This window comes from Watersipora subatra, chromosome 5, assembly GCF_963576615.1.
Source record: "Watersipora subatra chromosome 5, tzWatSuba1.1, whole genome shotgun sequence".
Taxonomy (NCBI): domain Eukaryota; kingdom Metazoa; phylum Bryozoa; class Gymnolaemata; order Cheilostomatida; family Watersiporidae; genus Watersipora; species Watersipora subatra.
The window spans coordinates 45,149,592-45,173,266 of record NC_088712.1 but is presented as its reverse complement, the minus strand read 5'-3'; the positions used below and the strand labels follow the sequence as shown (position 1 = coordinate 45,173,266).

The window sequence follows — 23,675 nt, the reverse complement described above, 5'->3', positions numbered from 1 at the left end:
AATGTAACATCACCATGTACTATGTGCAGTACATACCATAGAGAGTTCTTATCTTTGAGACAGACATATGACACAAACTTCGAGTTTAACTTGAATGAATTTAGCTTACTAAACACATACTTAAAGCTAAGTCTTAGTATGTATTTTGATAAACTAGACTTCAACATTGTCATTGTCTAAAATGTTATCACCCACCTGTTTCTGGTTTTGTTTTCACTATAATTTATAATGAATAATGCTTAACGGAGAGAGATCAAGCGTTGTATCTTTTTCAGGCGTTATGAGAGGGATTTCGGCGAATAGCGTATTGGCATCTTTGTTATTCCGAAATAGTCAGGATACCGACTGCCACATTTGAACTTCAAGAAAATTTTTAGTTGGTGTAGTTTGACAAAAGCAATGTAATATGGCGAGGACAAAAAAGCATCGTGTTCCACATCATAAAGCAAAAAACTCGTAAAACAGAGACATTGTAACCCAGGGGCGCACTGCATTGTATTAATACAATGTATCCATATACTCTGAAACTCTATTTAAACTGTGATCTCAGGCAGTCTATATTACACTAGTAATCTGGCAGTCTAACATGCCATGAGAGGTCATCAGACGTAATAAGTATTTGCACAAATATTCCATATTGTAGCAAGGTAGTTGAGTGGTGCAGTTGGTGGTGTGTGTGGCTAAGAATATAAATATCATGGTTTGATTTCCGCGTAAGAGAATTCTTTTTTCCTTCTTTCTTAGTGTGGCTTTGGATAAACAGACTGATGGACTGTCACGACTCTTATTATAGTAAATATTCTGATGTCTTATAAGTAAGCTTGTCTGTTTCAAAAATCACCGAAATATTGCACAAAATTTGTTATCAATTTTTATTATATTGTATAACTTTAAAAAAAAAAACTGAAAAGTTTCCAGGTGAAATTTATATTTAACTAAAGAATTAAATTTGGCTTCAGTTAAATGATTTAGTATTTGTTAAAAAATACATAACAGATAAAAAAATTGAAGTTTAAATTATTTTCACATGATAAATAGTGCTGTCTTTAAAGAAGACATCCTACTTTAAAAAGAACTGAAGCTATCATGCTTCTATTTGTAAAAGATATTACCACCACTCCTCAAGGATGTGTAACCTAAATAAATTAATTGTATTTCTGCTGAAGGCCCTGTTGATCATCTTAGATTATTTCACTCTGAGTGTAAACTATTGTTGAATTGATCTCAGCAGTTCAGGTTAAGTTATCATTTATCTTTCTTTAAAACCTATTAAATATTCAGTCGGTCTAAAAAGTTGATATATGCCATGACAATCACTACCAACCAATGTGCTGATAGAAAGGAAACAGCTAAAGAGAAACTACCATAAAATAGAAAGTAGGTCATTCCTATAAACAGCTAGTTTAATGTGGTACAGGTTCAATCTCTATGCAGCTTTATTAACTTGTGAAAAAAAAGCTTTAGCACGAGCCAATTAAACATTTCTGCCCCTTGTCTCTCTGATCATCAAATTTATTTAGAGAAACTGAAAATGCGATGCTGTTTTTTTTAAACAGCTAATAAATTGTTCACAATAAACTTTAGTTGCATTTTCAGTAATTATTAATGAAAACAGTATGTTTGTATTAAAACTGTTTTATAAAATACTCACAGAGAAGAAATACGTTTTTTGACCAGATTCTTAGTGTACTATTTTGTGTGCATGAAAATAAGTTATAGTTTTAGATGAATTATGAACATGTTAAAAAGTAACAAAATAAATTTCAAGTAAGTGTAGTTTGCAGCAGTAATTTGTTTGCTGCTCAATTAAACTAACAGATGTTTTTTGAAGACTTAAACTCAATATCCGGTGACAGCGTTACAAAAGGTATGGCTGACTGTCTGGCAACTAAAAAGTTGATTATTGTCAGTACTCTGTGCTTCCATTACTTGAATGAAAAGTTTGTTTTAAATAAATGATGATTGCAATATTCCATTAAAATAAACAATTGGAATTTTGAAACGTCTCATTAATTAACCCCAGTTTGTTATTTTAGCAGTTCTAAAAGTAAAACACAGAAATTTAAACATCTATAAACAGTTGGTAAGCCTTGAAGGCTTACCAACTCTACTCAGTCACAATGCAAACGACTTCAACCAGTTTATCAGCCAATGTAGTGTTAGTCAGCATCGAAATCAAAACTGTAACAACAAGAAACTCAAATATTCAACAGAAAATATAACAAAAAGCTGCTACCAAACTAGATCAAGTAAAATAATATGCTCACCTCCGCCCTCTTCGTTCTGGTCATTTCAAAACTTCCAGACCCATAGTCATAGCTTGCACTCAGATCTCTTTCCTACAAAATAACCAAAACAAACTGTTGGCTTGTTTTCATAAAATAATGAACAAGTGACGCATTTGACATATTTTTGACTTGATCATTTTAACCAGAATAAACTTTTATCGATTTTAATCTCAAAACACTTGGCAATCAGATAACCTCAAACATCAAAAACAATCACAAATAATAGAAAAATACTGATACTTTCTTATAATATCTACTAAAATTCTGTGTAGGTTCATCTTTAAGTTGCTTAAATTTATTAGGTAAAGAAATTTAGCCAATAGCAACTATATTACCTGCAGCTGTTTATAAACTGTTATAAATAGCAACTATATTACCTGCAGCTGTTTATAAACTGTTATAAGTAGCAACTATATTACCTGCAGCTGTTTATAAACTGTTATAAATAGCAACTATATTACCTGCAGCTGTTTATAAACTGTTTAAAATCTTAAACGAATGTGTAGCATAAGAAGTAAGAAATGTTTTTTAACAATCTGTTTTAGTTATGCTTCGAGCTTTTAAATAATTAAATTATGCATTGGTCACACACACGCACACGCACACACACACGCACACATGCACGCACGCACACACGCACACAAGCACACGCACACACGAACGCACGCACGCTCACACACACATTTTGATGCAAAGGTTAGACTGTTGTATAAGTTGATTGAAAAATTTTTTTATGCAAAAAGTTTTTTATTATCTGTGCAATGCCTGAAATTTAGCTAGTATTTGATAAATTAAACTATCTTAAAAAGGTAAAGTTTTAAACAAAGCTTTGAGATGTTTTAATGATGCTTTTCTAGATTTAATTAAAATGCTTTTCATACCAGAATTTAGCAGTTTGTTGCTCAAACACTTTAACAATCTTACAATCATGAAAACGTTTTTAACTTGCATTTTATTTTAAAACTAGTTGAATGCCGCAAATTTAAATAAAAAGAAAATGCAGAAATATGGAGAAACAGCTTGTAAGCAGGGGCAGGAAATGTTGCTGCCTGCTACTTGCCATTAGCCAAGTGCATTGCCAATGCTTAATTTGAGTAAGCCACTATCCGTATTGCTAAACTTACTAAGAAGAGCGGTGAGAGCAAGCTTTAGTGACGTTGTGTAATGCAAAGTGCTATGCTTACTTTAACTGAGATAACGACTTATATTGCCTAATGAATCTAATGTATCTCACGCAGCTAAGTTGGCTAGGTTATTGCCTGAGAAAAGAGTGGTTCTGAGATCAAATCTATCGCCAATTTAATCTTTTATTCTTAGATTTTAATAGCAATAACTGGACAGACCCAACAACAGACTTTGAGCTTTCTATATATATACATATATATATATATATATATATATATATATATATATATATATATATATATATAGATTGTTCTATTAAAAGCTCACAAAAATCATGAGAGGGTTTAATTTGAATTTTACTTGAATTGTTCTAGCAGAATGTCAAAATAAAGTATCTCATTTTGCCAACTTTAAAATTGACTGCTACTGTAATGTCTATAATAAAAAACAAATGATACCTCGAGCTGATAGGAATTCTCTGCATTCAGATGGATTCTGTTGGTGCACCACAACCAGGTGAGAAAACCTGTTTGAAGAATAAGCAGGATAGCCAGAGCTAAACAAATCCACATGAATGGTGACTTCCCACGTGGTTTAATATCTACGAAGTGATCAGCTGACTTCATCATAGTTTACTGATTCTACAATAATATCACATCTAAAATAGGCTTTTTATTTACCAAAAATCAGAAATTGATAGTTCTCTAATAATCAACAGAAACTTTGCAAAATCAAACAATTTAAAATGTGTACTAAAAAGAATGCAATCAAAAGCACTCTTATTTGTATTTTTTTGTTTTTCTGTCTGAACATCTATTTGGTTTAAGAGAGAGTATTGTTTATAATTAAAGCTGATAGGTGACAGTGAAAACCTTGGACAAATTTCACTGCTGTCCATAATTGAAATTTGACCAATCATCTAATCGATTGGCCTTGGTGAAATGCAAAAATTTGATGTCTGTCTCTAAATTTATGAAACTGCAACGTCAACCTGTTATAGTCCAACCCAATGTTGAACCAAAACCCCCGAATTGATCACCAGCTATTTAACGAGTGACGTAAATGGTTTGTCTAGGTCAGTAACAAAATCAGTTGACCTATTCATTTGATAATTAATCTTAATCTCACTAATACTATATAATATACACATGTATTTATATTATGTATAATGCATATATAATATATATTACGAGTAGTATAGTGAGAGCAGATCTACACACCTATGCACTTAAAGTTGGATTTTGGGTACATTTTAGCCCGAGAACCTCGGAGAATGGTGTTGTCTGATGGAAAGTTTGGGGGGGTAGGTGTGTGAGTGTTGGGAGCTAAGGTTATGAAGTTTGAGAGGAATTGTGGGAAGGATGCGGTGCCGGTCTCGAGAGGAATTGTGGGAAGGATGAGGTGAAGAGGGCGATGGTTTCGGGTTTCGATGCGATGGGTTTGGGTGTCGACGAGTTGAGCGATCGATCGTCGAATGGTTGGGGTCGGGTTGGCGACCGGTGGGGTGAACGGTGTTATGTCGTTTCGGTTGAATGAACGCTGATGTTGGACGAGTTCGGGCGTGTCTATTCGTGGAATCGATTAACTGTCCATTCACTATTTATAAGTTAAGAGTTTTATATATATGAACATTATATCATTGAGAAGTTCAACTAGAAGGAATATAAAATTATGGAAACTATTCATAAGGATAATTCTAAAGTTTACAATTCTTGTGAAGAAGAAAAAGATGAAACAGATGGATTAGTTGAAGAGGCTGTATTATTACATAATCATTTTGATGACATCACTAAATCTACATCAAAACCGCTTCGACAAAGTTTGCTTCAATTTTTTGGAGTGGTTTTAATATTACTTGCAATAACTGTAGCTTCATCTTTGATTGAATATTTTTTTATTCGGATTACAGGAGAAAAGATGAATGCTACTGTGAACTATGTAGAAGTATTTTTTCAAAATTTTGTGAATAATGAAAGTATGATTTTTGAAACATCTCCTCATCATTATAATTAGTTTAAATGAAAACTTCAAATGTTAGTAATTATCAAAACATGGAGAAAGACGGACTACAATCAATTGATGTGAGGTTACATTCTCCTTTCACATCTATGATAACAGGACCAACAGGATCAGGAAAAACTCAACTCGTTAAACGGTTGATTGAACAATCTCAATTAATATCTACTCCTCCTCCAATCGAAATTATATATTGCTATGGAATATGGCAGGAAGCTTTTGAGGATATGAAAGGAGTGGAATTTCATGAAGGATTGAAAGATCCGAGTACTTTTCCCAAAGATGGAGAAAATAGATGGATGATCATTGATGATCTAATGGAGGAATTATCATCAAATATCAAGATGGCTAACAATTTGTATACTCGAGAAAGTCACCATCTAAATATTAGTATTTTTACTATTACACAAAACTTATTCTTTGGTAAACTTAGAACAATTTCGCTGAATAGTCACTATTTTTTTATAGGAAAAAACCCCAGGGATTCTACATCAATCACATTTTTAGGAAAACAAGTTTTTCCTGGACAAGTTAAATATTTTCAGGAATCCTACCGAGATGCAACATCTTCACCATATTCCTTCATGAGACTGGACCTCCGACAAGAAACCGATGATACAATGAGAATTATGGGAAATTTCCCTCCTGTTGACTCTACGCCTATGATTATTTATAAGCCTAATTAAGCAAACGATTTTGATTTGTATTCCATAATTAAATAAAACAAGTATATATTCCAAGTTCTCTTTAAATATTCACCATACCACTTCTGTATCTTCCTCTGAGTGATTACTATAACATCACTAAAATTATCACATAGATATGGCTGAAACAAAAAGAATTCAACGAAATTTACTAACTTTATTATCTCTAGTTGGAGATTCTATTTCTTCTCAACAATCGATTATTAAAAATGCTAAAACGGATTTAATTTTAGCAATTATTGATTGTGTGAAATTACTCATTAAAAGAAAAGAACGACTAACTGATGCTCAGTATAAAGCTTTGAGTCGACAAAGTAAAAACATCGCTCGACTGATTAGTCCTAGAACATCGAATTTGGAAAAGAAACAACTTTTGCAAAAAGGAGGGTTTTTATCGGCTTTACTAGGTCCGATCGCGGGTGCTATACTCCCAGGATTAGTTGAACCATTGCTCGGAGGATTGTTTAAAACACGAAGAAGAAAATAATTAAGTTATCATGGATAATTCTCCACTTTCTAAGAGAATGAAAAAAAACAGAGTAATTCTGCAAATACTGAACAGTCTTACCGATGAACTTGCAAGTTCTGCTTTACCTCATATGAAAGAAGAAGTAATTAGAACATTACTTGAAATTGTTAAAAATATTATATATGGGAATGTACCTTTAACGAAAAATCAATACCATTCTCTGAGTCAACATAAAAAGGAGTTGATGAATATTATCGATGAAAACAAACCTCTTAAATATAAACGAAAGATTTTGCAAAACGGAAAAGGATTATTGAAACGGATTATAAAGCCATCCCTCAACTTGTATTAATCATTCAGCAGGAAGATGAGCTTTCCTAAGTATACAAAAAAATTTTTTTTGGTTTCTGAAGACGAGTACAAAAGGAACCAAATTAAAAGTCAACAGGATTCAAAAATTATCAATGATGGCTATAGTTCGTCACTTCGTTTCAATCCATTAGAAAATCCAAGAGTAAGTAAGGTTAAGAAGACCAGAGATAGGATGCGTCAAATTAATAACGATAACACTATTTCAGACTATAACAAAGTTAATTTGTATGCAGCTGAACTTCAAAAATTTTTAGATGAAATGAATTCAATTCGGAGTTATCCAATTCAACAGTCTCCGACTATTCGAAATCCGATTTCAATGATGTCACAAACACCTTCAGCTCCACAAAATTCAAAAGAAACTCTAAAGAAAGATACACCTGAATTACCCGAAGATAATTCATCTCAAGACTCTACAGTTTTAAAAGAATCGCCAAAAAAAGAAGACACATTATTACCACCGAAGTTAAACGAAGAAGAACCATCGTCAAAGTCTTCTAGATCTTATTCCATTTCTTCAATAGTTGAAGACTTCGGTTCGATTCAGGATCGAACTAAAGCGAAAAATCTTCTGGAAAAATTGAAAAAGTCTGGAAATTATGATTCTTTAACCGGGAAAATAACAGGATCTACAGGAGAGATTAAACCTGAGAACTTACGAAATCTTCTTGAAAGAAAGATTCGAGTTAAAGATAGTTCAATTGTATCTTCTCCCTTTTCTCCAAGTTCATTTGAGAAACAATATAACTTATTTGAAAAAATTATCAAGGAGTCGAACTCGAATTTATCAAATAAATCAAAATCCAATTCGAATAGATCGTCTTCACGAAAACCTTATGTAGGAACAAGAGGAAAATGGACGACTTACTAAATGAATTCTATTATACCCCGGATCTACCATCTTCATTAGGTGGAGCACGAAAACTGAATGAAGCACTTCGGAGAAAAGAAAGCGAACAAGAAGTTAGAGATTGGTTAAGTGGTGAAGATGCTTATACGTTACACAAACAAATAAAAACGAAATTTAGAAGAAGACCTACAATTGTTGCAGGAGTTGGTGAACAATTACAGGCTGATTTAATGGATGTTAGATCTCATCGAGCTGAAAATGATGGAATTACATTTTTACTTACAATGATTGATGTTTTTTCAAGAAAAGCATGGGTAGAGCCTCTTGTTAACAAATCAGGTATATTGGTAGCAAAAGCCTTAAAAAAAGTATTGGATGGAACTAATTATAGAGTTTTTCAAACAGACAAAGGAAAAGAGTTTAATAATCGAGATGTCAAAAAAGTTTTGAAAGAAAATAAAGTAAAATGGTTTACATCTGAGAATGAGACAATTAAAGCTTCCATCATAGAACGATTCAACAAAACATTACGGGTGAAGATGTATAGATTCATGACATATTCGGATGATCGTAGATATATTGATGTTTTACCACAAATGGTAAAAGCATATAACAATACTATTCACACAACATTAGGAATAAAACCGAATGATGTAAATTATGAAAATCAAGAAAGAATCTGGAATAGGATTTATGAAAATGGAGAATATAGTTCTGACAGTACTCCCAAATTCAATATTGATGATTACGTTCGTATTAGTAAAGCTAGAACAGTTTTCGAAAGAGGTTTCACAATAAATTGGACAGTTGAAGTTTTTCAAATTACAGAAGTGCTTGATTTTGAAAGACCGATTATCTATAAATTACGTGATTTAGCAAACGAACCGGTTGATGGAACTTTTTATGAAGATGAACTACAGAAAGTAAAAAAACCCGCATTTTTTCGAATTGAGAAAATTCTCAAATCTCGGAAACGAGGAAGAACAAAGGAAATACTCGTTAAATGGATGGGATATCCTGATTCATTCAATAGCTGGGTCAATGAAAGAGATTTTGTTAAATAAAAGAGGATGATAAGCAATTGAACTTCATTGAAAGAATTGAAAATGTCGGAGTTCGTAACTCTTCCTTCTGATGCTAGTTTTAGTGACTTTCCTAAAAATACTAATTCAAACTTTACAGTTAGACTAGCCAGATATGTAGATTTTACAGAAGGACAATGGGAAGTTGCTCTAAAAGATATATCGTTTTTAAATAATTGGCCAAATGTAGTAGAAGGAATAATAAGCATCACAAAAGCGGAACTTAATGGGAGATTTCGTCGTTTCGACATAAAAATTGGAAATGGAAGATACGAAGATATAGATGAAGTAATTCAACGAACTCATGATGTTCTAAAACCCTTCAATCTCCATCCAACTATAGAATTCGAATACGACAAAATATCCAACAAATCTATGTTGTATGTAAGAGATTCGAGTGTTCAGGTTTCGTTTTCACAAGATTTCGCAAATATCTTAGGATTAGATCCGAAGATAACTTATAATGTGGGAAAACACGGAAACATCACATCTCCGGATATCAACTATGGATTTACATCATTATACGTATATTCATCAATTGTAAGTAACAGACTCGTTGGAGATGCAAATGTACGATTGCTACGAGTTGTCCCAGTAAGTGGAAAGAAGTTCTCTCGAGTTTATACAGAATTCAGTCAAGCGCATTACGTTGAAGTGGATAAAATTTCTACTGATGTGATAGAGACCCTTATAACAAGTGATGATGGAGAAAAAGTACCATTTGATGGAGGGAAGGTTATACTAACGGTTCATTTCAGAAAGAAACAATGAATTCCATATTAATTCCATATACTCCAGAAGACTCAAAAAACTTTTACATTCAATATTACACGTCTAATCAATCAGGAAATGGCGGATTGACACCATATAAAGGAAAGAGAGTGATGGGAAATGGACGACTATCAGGAATATTTAAAAAATTAGCAAAAGCTGTTGCGCCTCTAGCAAAAAAAACGGCTATCTCATTAGGGAAAAAAGGGTTAGATGCTGCATCCAATTATCTTAATAACATGGTAGAGAGACCAAAAGAAGAAGAAGAAGAAACAGATGAAGTAGTAATTCCAAGAGTTAGAAAACCTGGGAAAAGAAAATTAAATAACCGTAGCAAACCTGCAAAGCGACGGAGAAAAGCCACTCCAAATATTTTTTAAAATTTGAAAATGCTTTATATATTATTATCTCAATATTTTTTAGTTCATTTCATTGACATACATCAATAGTGAAAGATGAGTTCTGGAGAGATTGGTTCAACAGGTTTAAAAATATCGGGTTCTCCTTTTACGATAAACGAAAGTTTGGGTATATTTGATGTTCCAGGCACACATAGTTCGGTGGAGCGCGGATATTATAGTGAATTAGCTCCGTCACGTCTCAGTGAATATGGGCCAATTGAAATTGAAATACCTGGAGATGTAGATCACTATATCGATTTAAGTAATTCATACTTGCAAATCGAAGGAAAAGTAGTCAAGGACGATGGTTCCAATTTAGACAATACTGCTGCTAATGTAAATGTTGTACCAGGGGATGCATTTTTTCATTCGCTAATCAAAACAGCAACGTTCAAAATTAATGGATCTGTTGTTGAACATTCAAGTGATTATCCTATGAGATCGTTCATAGAAACCCTTCTCAATAATAGCAGAGAAGCAAAACAATACCAATTAAAAGCAGAAGGATGGTTTCAAGATGATAATCTTGCAAAAGATGGTGCGGAATTCGATAATAGTGCGGCTACAGCAAGAAAGAATCTTATTAGAGGTTCAAACTCATTTGAGTTTTTTGGACGACTCCATCTTAGCATTTTTCAACAGGAAAGATATCTCATTCCAGGATTGAATTGTAAATTAGAACTAGACCGAAGTAAACCAAGTTATTGTTTGATGGCAGCAACAGCTACTCCTGGAGGAGGGGGAAAAGTAAAGTTGACGAAATGTGTACTTCATCTTCGAAAATTAAAAATCAACCAAACAATTCAGCTTTTACATAACGAAAAACTACTTAATGGTGTTAATGCAAAGTATCCTCTTTCTCGGGTATACACCAGATCTTATAATGTGAATACTGGATTAACCCATACTCAAATAAAAATTGCTGATAACACACTTAGACCAAATTTAATACTTGTTTCACTTTCATCACACGATGGAGAAAATGGATCATACAATCGTAATCCTTTCAAATTTGGTCATTACGATGTGAGTCATGTAGAACTACAAATTGATGGACTACCTTTTGGAAAACGATATACTCCAAATTTTGTAAATAGAATGTATACTCGACCATATGTACAACTTCTAAATGCAATGGGAAAAGATCTTTCTTCTGAAGGAAGTGGAATTGGACTGAGTGAATATGAAACTGGACTTGCAATATACGCTTTCGATTTGACAGGAGATCTCTCATCCGAAGGATTTCATTTAATGAGACATGTTTCACTAACAATCGATATCGGTTTTCGGGTTGCAACACCAGAAAATGTCTATCTTAATACATATATACAAAAAGATGGAATGATGGAAATCGCTTCTGACTTTAGCGTTCGACTCAGTGGTGGAAGCATATTCTAAGGATGAATACAGCAAATATTTTCGATGTTCTTTCCCAAGATCACATGACTAATAATCATTTTTTTGCTGTCTGTGCAAGAAATGAATTTATAGAACAATTTTTATCGAATGAAGGAATATATATTTTTAACACACACTATTCTTATCAACCAGGAGAACACTGGATAGGAGTTATTCGAGCAAAATCCGAAATTAATTATTTCGATTCAACAGGACGAGATCCTTCAACATATCCAGATGTCGCTCAAATCTTAAAACTTTCTGGAATAAAGTTAATTAAATGGAATGATGTTCTACTCCAAGGTTTTCTTTCAACAACATGTGGAGATTACTGTCTTCTCTTTGCAATATTTTGGAGCAGAGGATGTTCAATAGAAGATTTTCTAACAGTTATGCTAAAAATTTCTGAAAAAGATACACGAGATCATGTAGTTCGAAAAACTATACTAGATAGATATGATTGGAATGGAAAAATTAGTAAAAGTCTTAATAACGAAGAAAATGAAGGTATTGACAATGTACATATTCAAGGAACTTCCCAAATTGTTAAATTACTAGAAGAACTGACATAAAAAATTTTTCTATATTTTACAATTGAATATACATATATACTTTATATCGAAATAAACTTGGTAAAAAATACAACCGAATGTTATTTACCTTTTTTGTTGAATATGTGTGTAGTTAATGCTGTAGAACGTATATTATGAATAACGAACAATAGTACATGTGAATAAGGAATACAATACAAGAGCATTAGAAAAACGTGTAACGCATCCTCGTGGATAAAAACAGAACTGCGTGCGCATGCACTAACCGGAAACGGCAAAGCCAATGATTCAATAACGTAACATTTTTGATATAAGTTTTATATATTGATATACTCACGCTGAGTTGGAGTTATCCTCAAAATAATCCACATATTAATCCATGTATGCCTCTTTACTAGTTCATCATCTTCATCTATTTACTGGTCGAGAGGCTGTTATGGAATGGTTAAGCCAAACCAAACAGGAGAATTCCATAGGTAAACCTAGGAAAACAATCAGGTCGAATGCCAAGGCGCTTGTCCACACAACAGCCCCTGAAAACAGCGACACTCAACGAACTTAATCGCGAGTAGCCGACTAACCGAATTCTAGCTGAAGCATACAAGCCTTATGGTATCAACGCTCGATCGACCCAAATTCTCAAATATAAGTAGGCATCAAGAGATGGTTAATGAAGCAGAATATTCCATCAGATCATGCAATGCTTATATAGTGAATTGAAGAATGATGGGTGTGTCCAAAGGAATTAATGAGGCGAAAATAGCAAACAGATTTTCGCGAAATTGAATTTCGCGAAAGTTGACTATATAATATATATGATGTGAAATTTCGCGAAATCCAATTTCGCGAAAGTTGACTATATAATATATGATGTGAAATTTCGCGAAATCCAATTTCGCGAAATTCACTTTTCGCGAAATTCAATTTCGCGAAAGTTGACTATATAATATATATGATGTGAAATTTCGCGAAATCCAATTTCGCGAAAGTTGACTATATAATATATATGTGTAATTTCGCGAAATTCATTTTCGCGAAATTGTAAGCATAGAGAAATGTTTTGTAATCTATTTATAAATTTTCATTAAACTCACTCAAGCGTTTTACAGATGCTCAACTTTATAAAAGCAATCGAGAACAAATCATTATTATCATAACACTCTTCATAAGCTAACAGAATTCTGAGAAGGGTAAAATGTCAGAAGGGAAATGTACAGATAGTTGTGTTCAAATTTGGGCTACACCATGGGAATATTGTACACACGGACTACTTTCCTGTACATGTGGACATGTATATGATGGATTAGCACAATGTGTACATTGGTAAGTACATTTTGAAATTTTAAATTCTAAAGTTTTATATGAATATATAATTATTCATTTTATATACATCATCTTTTCTCAATTTTCAATGGATTTTCAAAAAATTAAACAGGTATCAAGAAGATGGTGAGGAAAGTGATGAAAAAAACATCTCGAAAGAAACAAACTCTCAAAATAGTGAAACGGAGTTGCAATTGGATTTACCATTGGATTATCCTATAGACAGATTACCTTCCTGCACATGTGGACAAGATGTATACGATGGCTTAGCTCAATGTATATTTTGGTAAGTAGATTTTGAGAATTTTAAAACCAAAGATATATAGTTATCCATTTATTTCATCCTTTCTCATTCCTCAATGTTTTATATATTTAAACAGTGATGATGCAAAACAAAAAGAAGATGATGAGAAAAGCGAGTCAAGCAGCACATACTTCTTTCTCGATAAGAAAGAATTACAATATTCTGAAGTGACAAGCTCTTCATCTCCACAGAAAACTGACAATTAGTATTTATAAAAAAAGATTTTTTTTTTTTTTTTGAATGAATATATATGCAAATCAATAGAACCTTTAGAAATAAAATCTTCATCTCCAAAGATGGAGAATTTATATTTTATTGTATATTTTAAGATACTATTATTAAAATAAAATCAATACAATATTCACATATCATTTTCATTGTGGAATAAAAATTTAGGAAAGCATGAAAATTAGATTACAACTTTAGCAGCAGTATGTGATTATGATAAAAAATTTCGACATCCTGTAATTTGTCTACAGAAAAACTTTCATTTCCATAGCCTCTTTCTTTATTACTTGGAGGGGTATTAGTTATATTTTCCTTAAGATTTTCAGATGATGGAAGAGTTGTGATTCCACTTGCTAGAATGATGGTAGCGAGTGTAGTTGTGGTGGTAGTAGGAATTGTACTAGCGAGTGTAGTTGTGGTGGTGGTAGGAATTCTGTATGTATGTGTAGTTCTGATGGTGGATCGAGTAGTGGAAGAATTAATTGGAGCTGTAAATCTACCATTATTTTCTTCGAATTGTGGATGATAACAAACAAACTTAATAGGCATTGATCTCCATCCACAAAAGTTTGAACGAGCTGAGTTGCCTACACAATATCTCGCTGATCGTGAAGATGGATTAGCCCATTGAACAAGTCGTTCAGTAATTCCCAACCTTTGAATAATTTCATAACTAGCTATACCATAAGTACAATCCGAGGGGTTATGTTCAAATTGAATTAAATTTCGTAAAAATTCACCGTTAACCGGAAAAAATCCAAAACTAATAAATAGTATTGGAGAAATTTGAATTATATCATCTAGTTTTCTATAAAGACTCTTCATGTCTTCTCAAAAGAAATTTTTCCTAATGAATAATTCATTCGACTTTCCCCTTTTTTATTACTCATCTTTAAAGAGTTTTATAACGAAGGGAGACTTAACCGATTCCACGAATAGACACGCCCGAACTCGTCCAGCATCAACGTTCATTCAACCGAAACGACATAACACCGTTCACCCCACCGGTCGCCAACCCGACCCCAACCATTCGACGATCGATCGCTCAACTCGTCGACACCCGAACCCCAAACCCATCGCATCGAAACCCGAAACCATCGCCCTCTTCACCTCATCCTTCCCACAATTCCTCTCGACCAGCACCGCATCCTTCCCACAATTCCTCTCAAACTTCATAACCTTAGCTCCCAACACTCACACACCTACCCCCCCAAACTTTCCATCAGACAACACCATTCTCCGAGGTTCTCGGGCTAAAATGTACCCAAAATCCAACTTTAAGTGCATAGGTGTGTAGATCTGCTCTCACTATACTACTATTACGTATAAAATATATAATATATATTATATATAATATATATAATATATATTATGTATAATATAAATATTATCCCACGACCAAACGAATGGAGCGAAGTGTGGGAGTTTTTATGATAAATGCATGTGCACACAACTTTCGAAAATTATTCATCAACAACGAGACGAACCCTCGTCAAGAAATTTCATCAACAAATTTAAGCATCGTTATGTAAAGTCGTTAAAGTATAATAACGATACAAAACACATTTAAACCTATTTAAATATGTTACCAAGTCTTTTTAAACCGTCGGTATTATCTTAAAACTTACCCATCTGATCGGATTATACACAAATAGACAGATTAATTTCAACGAAAATCGCCACAAAACACTTGAAAAGCTTGGTTTAATAAAAGTTAAGACCGAAAATTGAAACGCCGAAGGACAGATAATAGAACGATGAAGTCTTGCGCATTTCACGAAAAAATAACGTGCACTTTTTACCAGTCTATAACATTGTCGAATTGCCGAAGGTTTTGGTAATTAACATAGGAGTACAGAAATTGTTTCATTTTTGCCGATTTCAATTTTTTCATTTTCATTTGCCGACACATTTGAATACTTTCCCATTCTAACTGATGTCCAACGCAGTATAAGTAAAGCAAATGACGATGATATTTTTTAACGTTTTTTATGAGATTATTACAATAATTAATTATAAGTTTGGATGACTACAAAACAATGACTACGTAGTACAGACTTTCTAAAAATCTAACACAGTGTAAGTAAAGGCATGACGATGATATTTTTTCTAACGGTTCTAATGAGATTATTGCAATAATTAATTATAAGTTTGGATGACTACAGGACAATGACTACGTAGTACAGATTTTCTAAAAATCTATATAAATATCACAACTTCGTGATATTGTTAGCTATGTCGTTTTGAAATGTAAACAAAATTGTGCATTGGTTTTTTATTATTACTATGTAAATAATATTGGTTATTCTAATAATATCAGTGCATTTTATTTCTAATATTGTCCAATATTGCATTTCTTTTTTTTGCAAGGAGGAGAGATATAAACATATAATCTTTTCCTTTCATTATTGCTATTTGTTGTATATAATAACACCCAGTACATTACAGCTACCATTGCAGTTATCCTATTTGACTGCTAATATTGCATTTCTCAACCATCAGTACCCTTTCTTTTTTCCAATATCACTTTGGTCGTGGGCTTTATGACAGTGGAATTTCTAGTATATATAATATGTATAATATATATACACAATATATATATCATGTATTTTGTATATATCATGTATAGTATAATTATTACACATAATGCAAATATATAATGTATATATTATGTATAATGCATATATAATATATTATGTATAATGCATATATAATATATATGATGTATAATATATATAATATATATTATGTATAATATATATAATATATATTATGTATAATATATAATATATATTATGTATAATATATATTATACATAATATATAATGAACAGTCTGTGAGAGGTGCGAAACTATTAGCCTTAATGCAAAGCTCATCACATTTGTGATTTGAGCACTCTGGTGTCAGTGCATTGAATTTCCTAAAGTCTGTGAGACAACGTAGTTGTTTCTTGGCAAGAAGTCAATTCTCATTGTTATTGGGATTTGTCTTCCTTGCTTGTTCTGAGCTGCACTGATGAGGCTTCAATAGCCGAAACAGTACTGTCTGTAGCATGAGGATTATGCATAATTTATATAATATATATCATGTATAATATAATATTATATATAATATGTATAATATATATACATAATATATATCATGTGTTTTGTATATATCATGTATAGTATAATTATTATACATAATGCATATATATAATGTATATATATTATATAATGTATATAGAATATATATTATGTATAATATATATAATATATTATATAATGTATATATAATATATATTATGTATAATATATATCCAGCTTATTACCTGTAATCTCACTAATACTATCCAACCAAAAAATGAGCAACCTTTCTAGTTTTAATCTCTCATCTAAACTGAGGTTGAAAAAGTAATGTCAGAACTTTCAAATAATTGAGTAAGATGTCTGTTACAGTAGCGCGAGATGTTGCAAATCTTGGAGCTGTACCAACCTATTTAAACCAACAGACATGCTAATTTTATAAACTAAAGCCACAGAGACGGCAAAGAAGTGACGAAATATCAGGAAGGCTAGTCGGTACAATAATGACAGTTTTATGTCAAAAAAGTGTTATTAATGTTTCATGATAATCATATATTGATTAGTAAAAAATAGATTCCCATGTCTATTTGAAAGAGAAATTATTACCATTTATAACTAATGTCAAAATAAACTGTTTTTAAGACACCGAACAATAATATATTTATAGTTGTGTGAAAACAAGAATATGTGAAATTTGAGTGTTTAATGTTTGCATATATAAGCCAAATTCAAAGCTGTATGCTAAATATTTGAGAAATGCAGAAATCTTGCTAGCAAAAAATAGGAAGCCAAGAAATCTCTGTTTGCTATATTGTTGCTCAAAAAATAACGCTGGGTGTTAATGAGGAAAACAGCTCAGCACAAAAATAATTAAAACTAATGACATTTATATTAAACTAGAAAAAGAAATTACTGAAAGGAGCATCTGAAATGTTTCATAAATTTGAATGTTGAACACTAAATATTTCACCTTAATACGGACAATGTTTCAGACATAAACAGGATGCCTATAGATTTTATAGCAAACGTCTGATTAAAACGCGATTTTGTTTTAAACTTGACAATAAAATTAAAGACTAAAAACCAATGAGGTTATATTTTTTGAAAACTATTGTCATTATTAAGTAAATTAATTTGAAAACTTACTTTTAAAAATGTTGCAAATTGTGAATTTGAATCTAGAATTAGTTTAACTAGCTCTAAACTAGTTAAATTAGTCTAAACTTGAAGTTTAGAGCCATTTAATGATGTGAACTTTCTGCAGGTTTTTTTGAAAACTGATGATACAGATCAAGCTGTACAGATCTGTTCAGCTAACATTTCTAACAAACTAACCTATTGCATATACTTGCGTATTAGCTGTCTTTGAAAATTAGCAAACTAGAGGGTTTGTTTATACCAACTAAAATCACTCTAACTTTTAAACTTCTTAAAAAGGTGCCCTCAATATGCATTATATACTCTGTAAAATCTAGATTTACGTGTTCAAAGTTATGTGTCTTATACTTTTCACTACATGCCATCATATTAAAATACATTAAAATCATGGAATGATATGATAAAATATAACACAAAATAGAATATGATAAGATTCTAAATATGTACAAGCATCTAAAAAAAATTTAGGAAAATGAAAAATAGAATTTTGGCAGTTATAAATATTTGAGTAAAGAAGCCAAGCTTTATAACTGATTAGAATCAAATGTTGTTAATAAAATAACCTAACTTTGCTTTGTATATATATCTACCATCATTCTCTTTACTTTGTATATATATCTACCATCATTGTCTTTACTTTGAATATATATCTACCATCATTGTTTTTTCTATACGCAGAATTATTATATACCAGCCCATTAAGTGGTTTAATTAGTGCAAACAACAGACTAAACTAATCTGGAGGTTTATTCTGGAAGCTGTCACTTTTTATGATCATAGGGCAAAATCTCGACATACTCTGTAAAACTAATACACCCTGATATTTTCTTCATATTTCAAGATCATTTTATGCTGGAATAAATATTCTCACAAGCATATTTTTTAGGTTGTTCAATTGATTTCAAAGGAAAATATAGTGATAAACAGTTCAGGGAAATACCCACACCACGAAATGCATTATATTAATCTATTAATCGTGTAAAAGCTCACATTTAAGATCGATAAAATTATAATTAGCAAAAAAAAGATCTTTAATGCTACTTCAGAAGTGTACAGAAACAAAATTGTTAAAGTTAATTCACTTAATTCATTTTATGCTGGAGAAATATTTTCATAAGAATACGTTTTTTTCTATTTAATTCATTCCAGAGCAAGAAAGCAATAAGAAACAGTTTTGATACATACGCATACCACTGAGGACATGCTATAAAACTTGGTGGATTATACATAAAAACTCAAATTTAACACAAAAACTGATCATTGAAGTTATAATTAGTAAATAGAAGCCTTCATCGTTAGTTTACCTTACAAAAACATAAACAGAAGTTTAGGCTTGGCAATGCGTTAGTTGAGTGACTGAGTGTTAGACATGCGCAGCATAACTTATGATAGATATAGCAAACATTGATTTAATTGATTTGAACAGAAATAGAATTATAAAATCTACAATGTGTAGGTTCCCCAGAGAGCGTGCAATACAGATACATAATGTCACTTACAATCAGGCTCATATTCCCTAGGGCGGCTGGCCGGCTAAGCCGCCCCAACTTTTCAGGAACTTTTCGCAGCTAAGTACAGTCAAACTCGGATAACTAGCCCTCGGATAAAATGTAACATTTCATCTCGAACACGAGGTTAACTCGAACAGATTTGTTTGGTCCGTTCCCACGCAATGATAAAGTGCTTCAGATAACTCGACCTCAACATCATGAACTCGAACAGTTATTTGCCCAACGGCTATGGAGACGGTTTTTGTCGCTGTAGAATATCACTCTATTCCAAGCCATAGAGACAAAGATCAACTTTTAGTTGTTTTTAGGCGTCATTATTATCATCATCAGCGGCAAAATATTCATGTTAACGACTTTTATAAAAGTTTGCAAAAGGTCAAGTTTTACCAAGTCTTGGCCATGTCCTATCGAAAGCGCAGAAACCTTCGGATGAACTTAAAATAAAATCGGCAAAATGGATCTTAATTAAACCGCTTAAAAGAAAAATATGTCTTTTTTTTAACGTTATAACTGCAGTCAAGTTTTGCTTATTTTAATCTAAAAACATCCCGGCAGTCACATCATCTAAAACAAAACAAATCTCAAAAAATAGAAAAATGTTGATACTTTCCGATAAAATTTTTTAAAACTTCGCATAAGAGGCCCGGCTGAGGCCCTACATGAGAGAAACCTGTTGGGGGCTTACACCGCCCCCTCCACACCCTGGGTGTTCATAACTAATTGCCTAAAATTAGCCGCCCCGACTTGCAACCAGTGAATACAGGCCTGCTTACAATAAATATAGTTTGAATTACATCAGTTGGTATATTTTATCAACTTTCAGTTTTATTTTCAAATTTTATTAGATATTTTGCTCTTATCCGTGAAAGCTGTAATATTTCGCTAATAACTACGATAAAAACTACTTTAGAAGCTGAGACAAAAGTTTCTTCAAACTCATGTTGTTTGCCAAAAACCTTCATATAAATATGATGATAAACTGATGTCTAACTGCACATACAACTAAAGATACTAACATGGTAAAAAAGCAAAAGTTCATGACATCAAGTGACGACTTGTGATGTCAAAAAGGATTTACTAAGCTGTTAACAATTTGCAATATAATACAGTAGCATAACAAAGAACATGTGGGGCTATAGGATTACGATTATAATATTATAATAGTTTTTAATTTTTAAGCAAACTCTTAGTGAGAAATTCTGACTAAGAATTAAGTAGTCAGTGATTTTTACAATAACCACTCTATGCTTCTTGTTCTCAGATATTCTAGAGAAAAGATTCAACATCTGTTGATTACAGTCTTGCACATGTCAGCTGTCACATAGGTCATGTGCACTTTTTGTTCTATAACCCATAGTTCATATCTACCCTTACTAACAAGACAGGTGGCTGATGGCACCATACGAGACTGATCAATCAAATGCAAAGGAGACAAATAGCTTAGTACAATCGACCCATGTATGTTTGAACCATTACAGGCAGAGCTGCATCCAGGGGAAGCGAACTCCGCGTGAGAAAGGGTGACTGCACCTGCGCATGCAGAGAAAGACATTTGTCTGCTAGCAGTCCTTCCTTCTATTATATATATATATATTATTATATATATAATATATATAACATATTATATATAATAATATTATATATATAATAATAGTATATATATGTATTATTAGATGTAGTCAATTTACTATTTTACTAATGAGTTAGAATACAAAGTTACACCGACAACTAAAGAGTTTTGTATGTCAATCCAAACACAAAAAATATCACATTAATGTCAACAGTTACCCGACATCATACATTTAATGATTAGGCAGCAAGCTAATTTTGATAATTTTAGACCGTTCAAACTTGTTCTGGGCTGATCACCGAGTTTTGTTCAGCGAGAGTTTGGTGATGTTGAATAAGCTTTCACCAAAGAACTGGCTACACAGGCTCTACAGTAAAAGATTATCAGCGAAAGGCTATCAACGGTTATACGGTTATACCTATCAAGGTTATCAACGGCATACCACTGGATTCTTATGCTTTAAATAGTGTCAACATGATAATTGAGAGAATGTTTGTAGTTTTCACATAGTAGAATAATCTGTTAGAAAAGAAAGAACTTGTCAGATAGCAAAAACTGTGGCAAACAATTATTTCAGTAGGCATCAAATAGACCAAATATTTAAATATATGTAATAGGTAATTAATAATACATATATATATATCTTATGTAATAATATACACATATATTAAATATGAAAAAAAATGAATTTTAGCAATATTGTGGCAGCGATAAGCACTTTGTTAAAAATATTTCTCTGAACATTAAAGCTGTAATTGGATTAAATACTTAAATAGACTTCATATATGATGTATAATAATATAGATAAATCATATATAATACAATATATTAAATAAATATTAAATATAGAAGTGTATCATTGCAAACAGACCAAAGTAATAACGTCATTGAGCTGTATAAAATAATGAGGATGTTTTATACAAATCATGAGTTTACATAAATTACCGCGAAAAACTTTGGCTTTGTAATAACCATGTAGCCACTGAAGTACAAAGATGATAATCTTGGACAGGCAATGTTATTTGGCCTGAGATATTCACATCTGTTTATGTGCTTACTTGGCACTGTATACATACACAAAATTATATACTTACGCACTTACATAATCTAATCTGCTTACCTACTTGCACAGTATTATTCATTTACACACTTACATAATGTTAATGGAAAAATATTTTCATACAAATACATTTTTTGTTTAATCTATTCTAGAGCCAAAAACATTGAAAAATATTGCAGATAAGTATACTTGGCACTAAAAACTTGATATAAAACTATGTAAAAAATTAAATGCATAAACTTAAATTTGACACAAAACTTAGGTCATTGAAGTTATAATTAGTAAATAGAGGTTTTCATTGGGAATTCACCATAAAAATATTAGCAAAAGTGTAGGCAATACAAAGGTTTGAAGTCAGAGTGATAGAAATACACAGCATAACCTGTGATAGATATAGTATAAATAAATTGATGTAATTCACTACTTCTGTGCTTTATTTTAAAGTTCTAACAACGTTTTTATATACATGAGCGCTGCCATAGGAAGCTAATCTATAATTGACAAAGATATATCCAAACATGAAGTCATTACTGTACAAAGCTGTTAAAAGTTTCAGGTCAAACCTTGTAACCTTGTATCCTCCACCATCTTTACTAATAAGCTCAAACCAGATGAAAACATAGAAATATAAACAGCCCCGTTTTCAGATAAATCAACTCATGCATGGTTTGTATACAAACTACTGTAATAGCTACAGTTATTTTGTACAAAATGCAACTTGCTAAAACTCTCATGTCACATCTTTCAAAACCAGCTTCAACCAGTGTTACTGTAAACTCTAACCAGATGAAAGTATAAAAAACAACCACCCTCTTCAGAGAAATCAACTCATGCATGGATTGTATACAAACTACTGTAATAGCTACAGATATTCTGTACAAAATGCAAATTGCTAAAACTCTCATGTCACATCTTTCAAAACCAGCTTCAACCAGTGTTACTGTAAACTCTAACCAGATGAAAGTATAAATACAACCACCCTCTTCAGAGAAATCAACTCATAATATCCGTTGGTACTTTACCAAAAATCAGTGCTGCCTGCTGCGAGTGGCCTATGAGTAGAAACTAACAACCGTGTTTGTTGTGTGACTACCAGCGAACTGTTTGTGACAGCTGGAGTAAGTGCAACAACCAGTTAGTTAAAATGATGATGCAAGAAACAGCCAATGGCATTGATATTGAATCACCGAGCAGACTGGCATGCTTTTCATTTAACCTCAAGTATGTAAGCGCTTGTCACCCGGCAGATACGGATGATTGTTTATTTCTCTAGAAAGTAATCTTAACTTCATTAATTACATGCTAGACAACCTGGCTGCTAAATATTCTTTACGTAAACAGACAAGTCAAAGTGCTACTGTTTTCATTTTTATTGCAAAATGCTGCTATGATTCATGGATGACCTGTGAAAATGTCAAATGTTCTTAAA

General features: G+C 32.2%; 1 protein-coding gene across 2 annotated transcripts in view; it reads right to left on the bottom strand.

The window, feature by feature from the left end:
- Nucleotides 1–23,364, bottom strand: part of LOC137396768 (uncharacterized) — a 28,412-nt gene extending 5,048 nt beyond the window's left edge. For both annotated transcript variants that reach the window (XM_068083079.1, XM_068083080.1), the window contains exons 1-3: nt 23,269–23,364; nt 3,872–4,054; nt 2,268–2,339 (exon numbers count right to left, since the gene is read on the bottom strand). In XM_068083079.1, the coding sequence (XP_067939180.1) occupies nt 2,268–2,339; nt 3,872–4,042 (243 nt within the window). In that variant the 5' untranslated portion in view covers nt 4,043–4,054; nt 23,269–23,364. The remainder of the gene's footprint in view (nt 1–2,267; nt 2,340–3,871; nt 4,055–23,268) is intronic.
- Nucleotides 23,365–23,675: the final 311 nt, after the last annotated feature.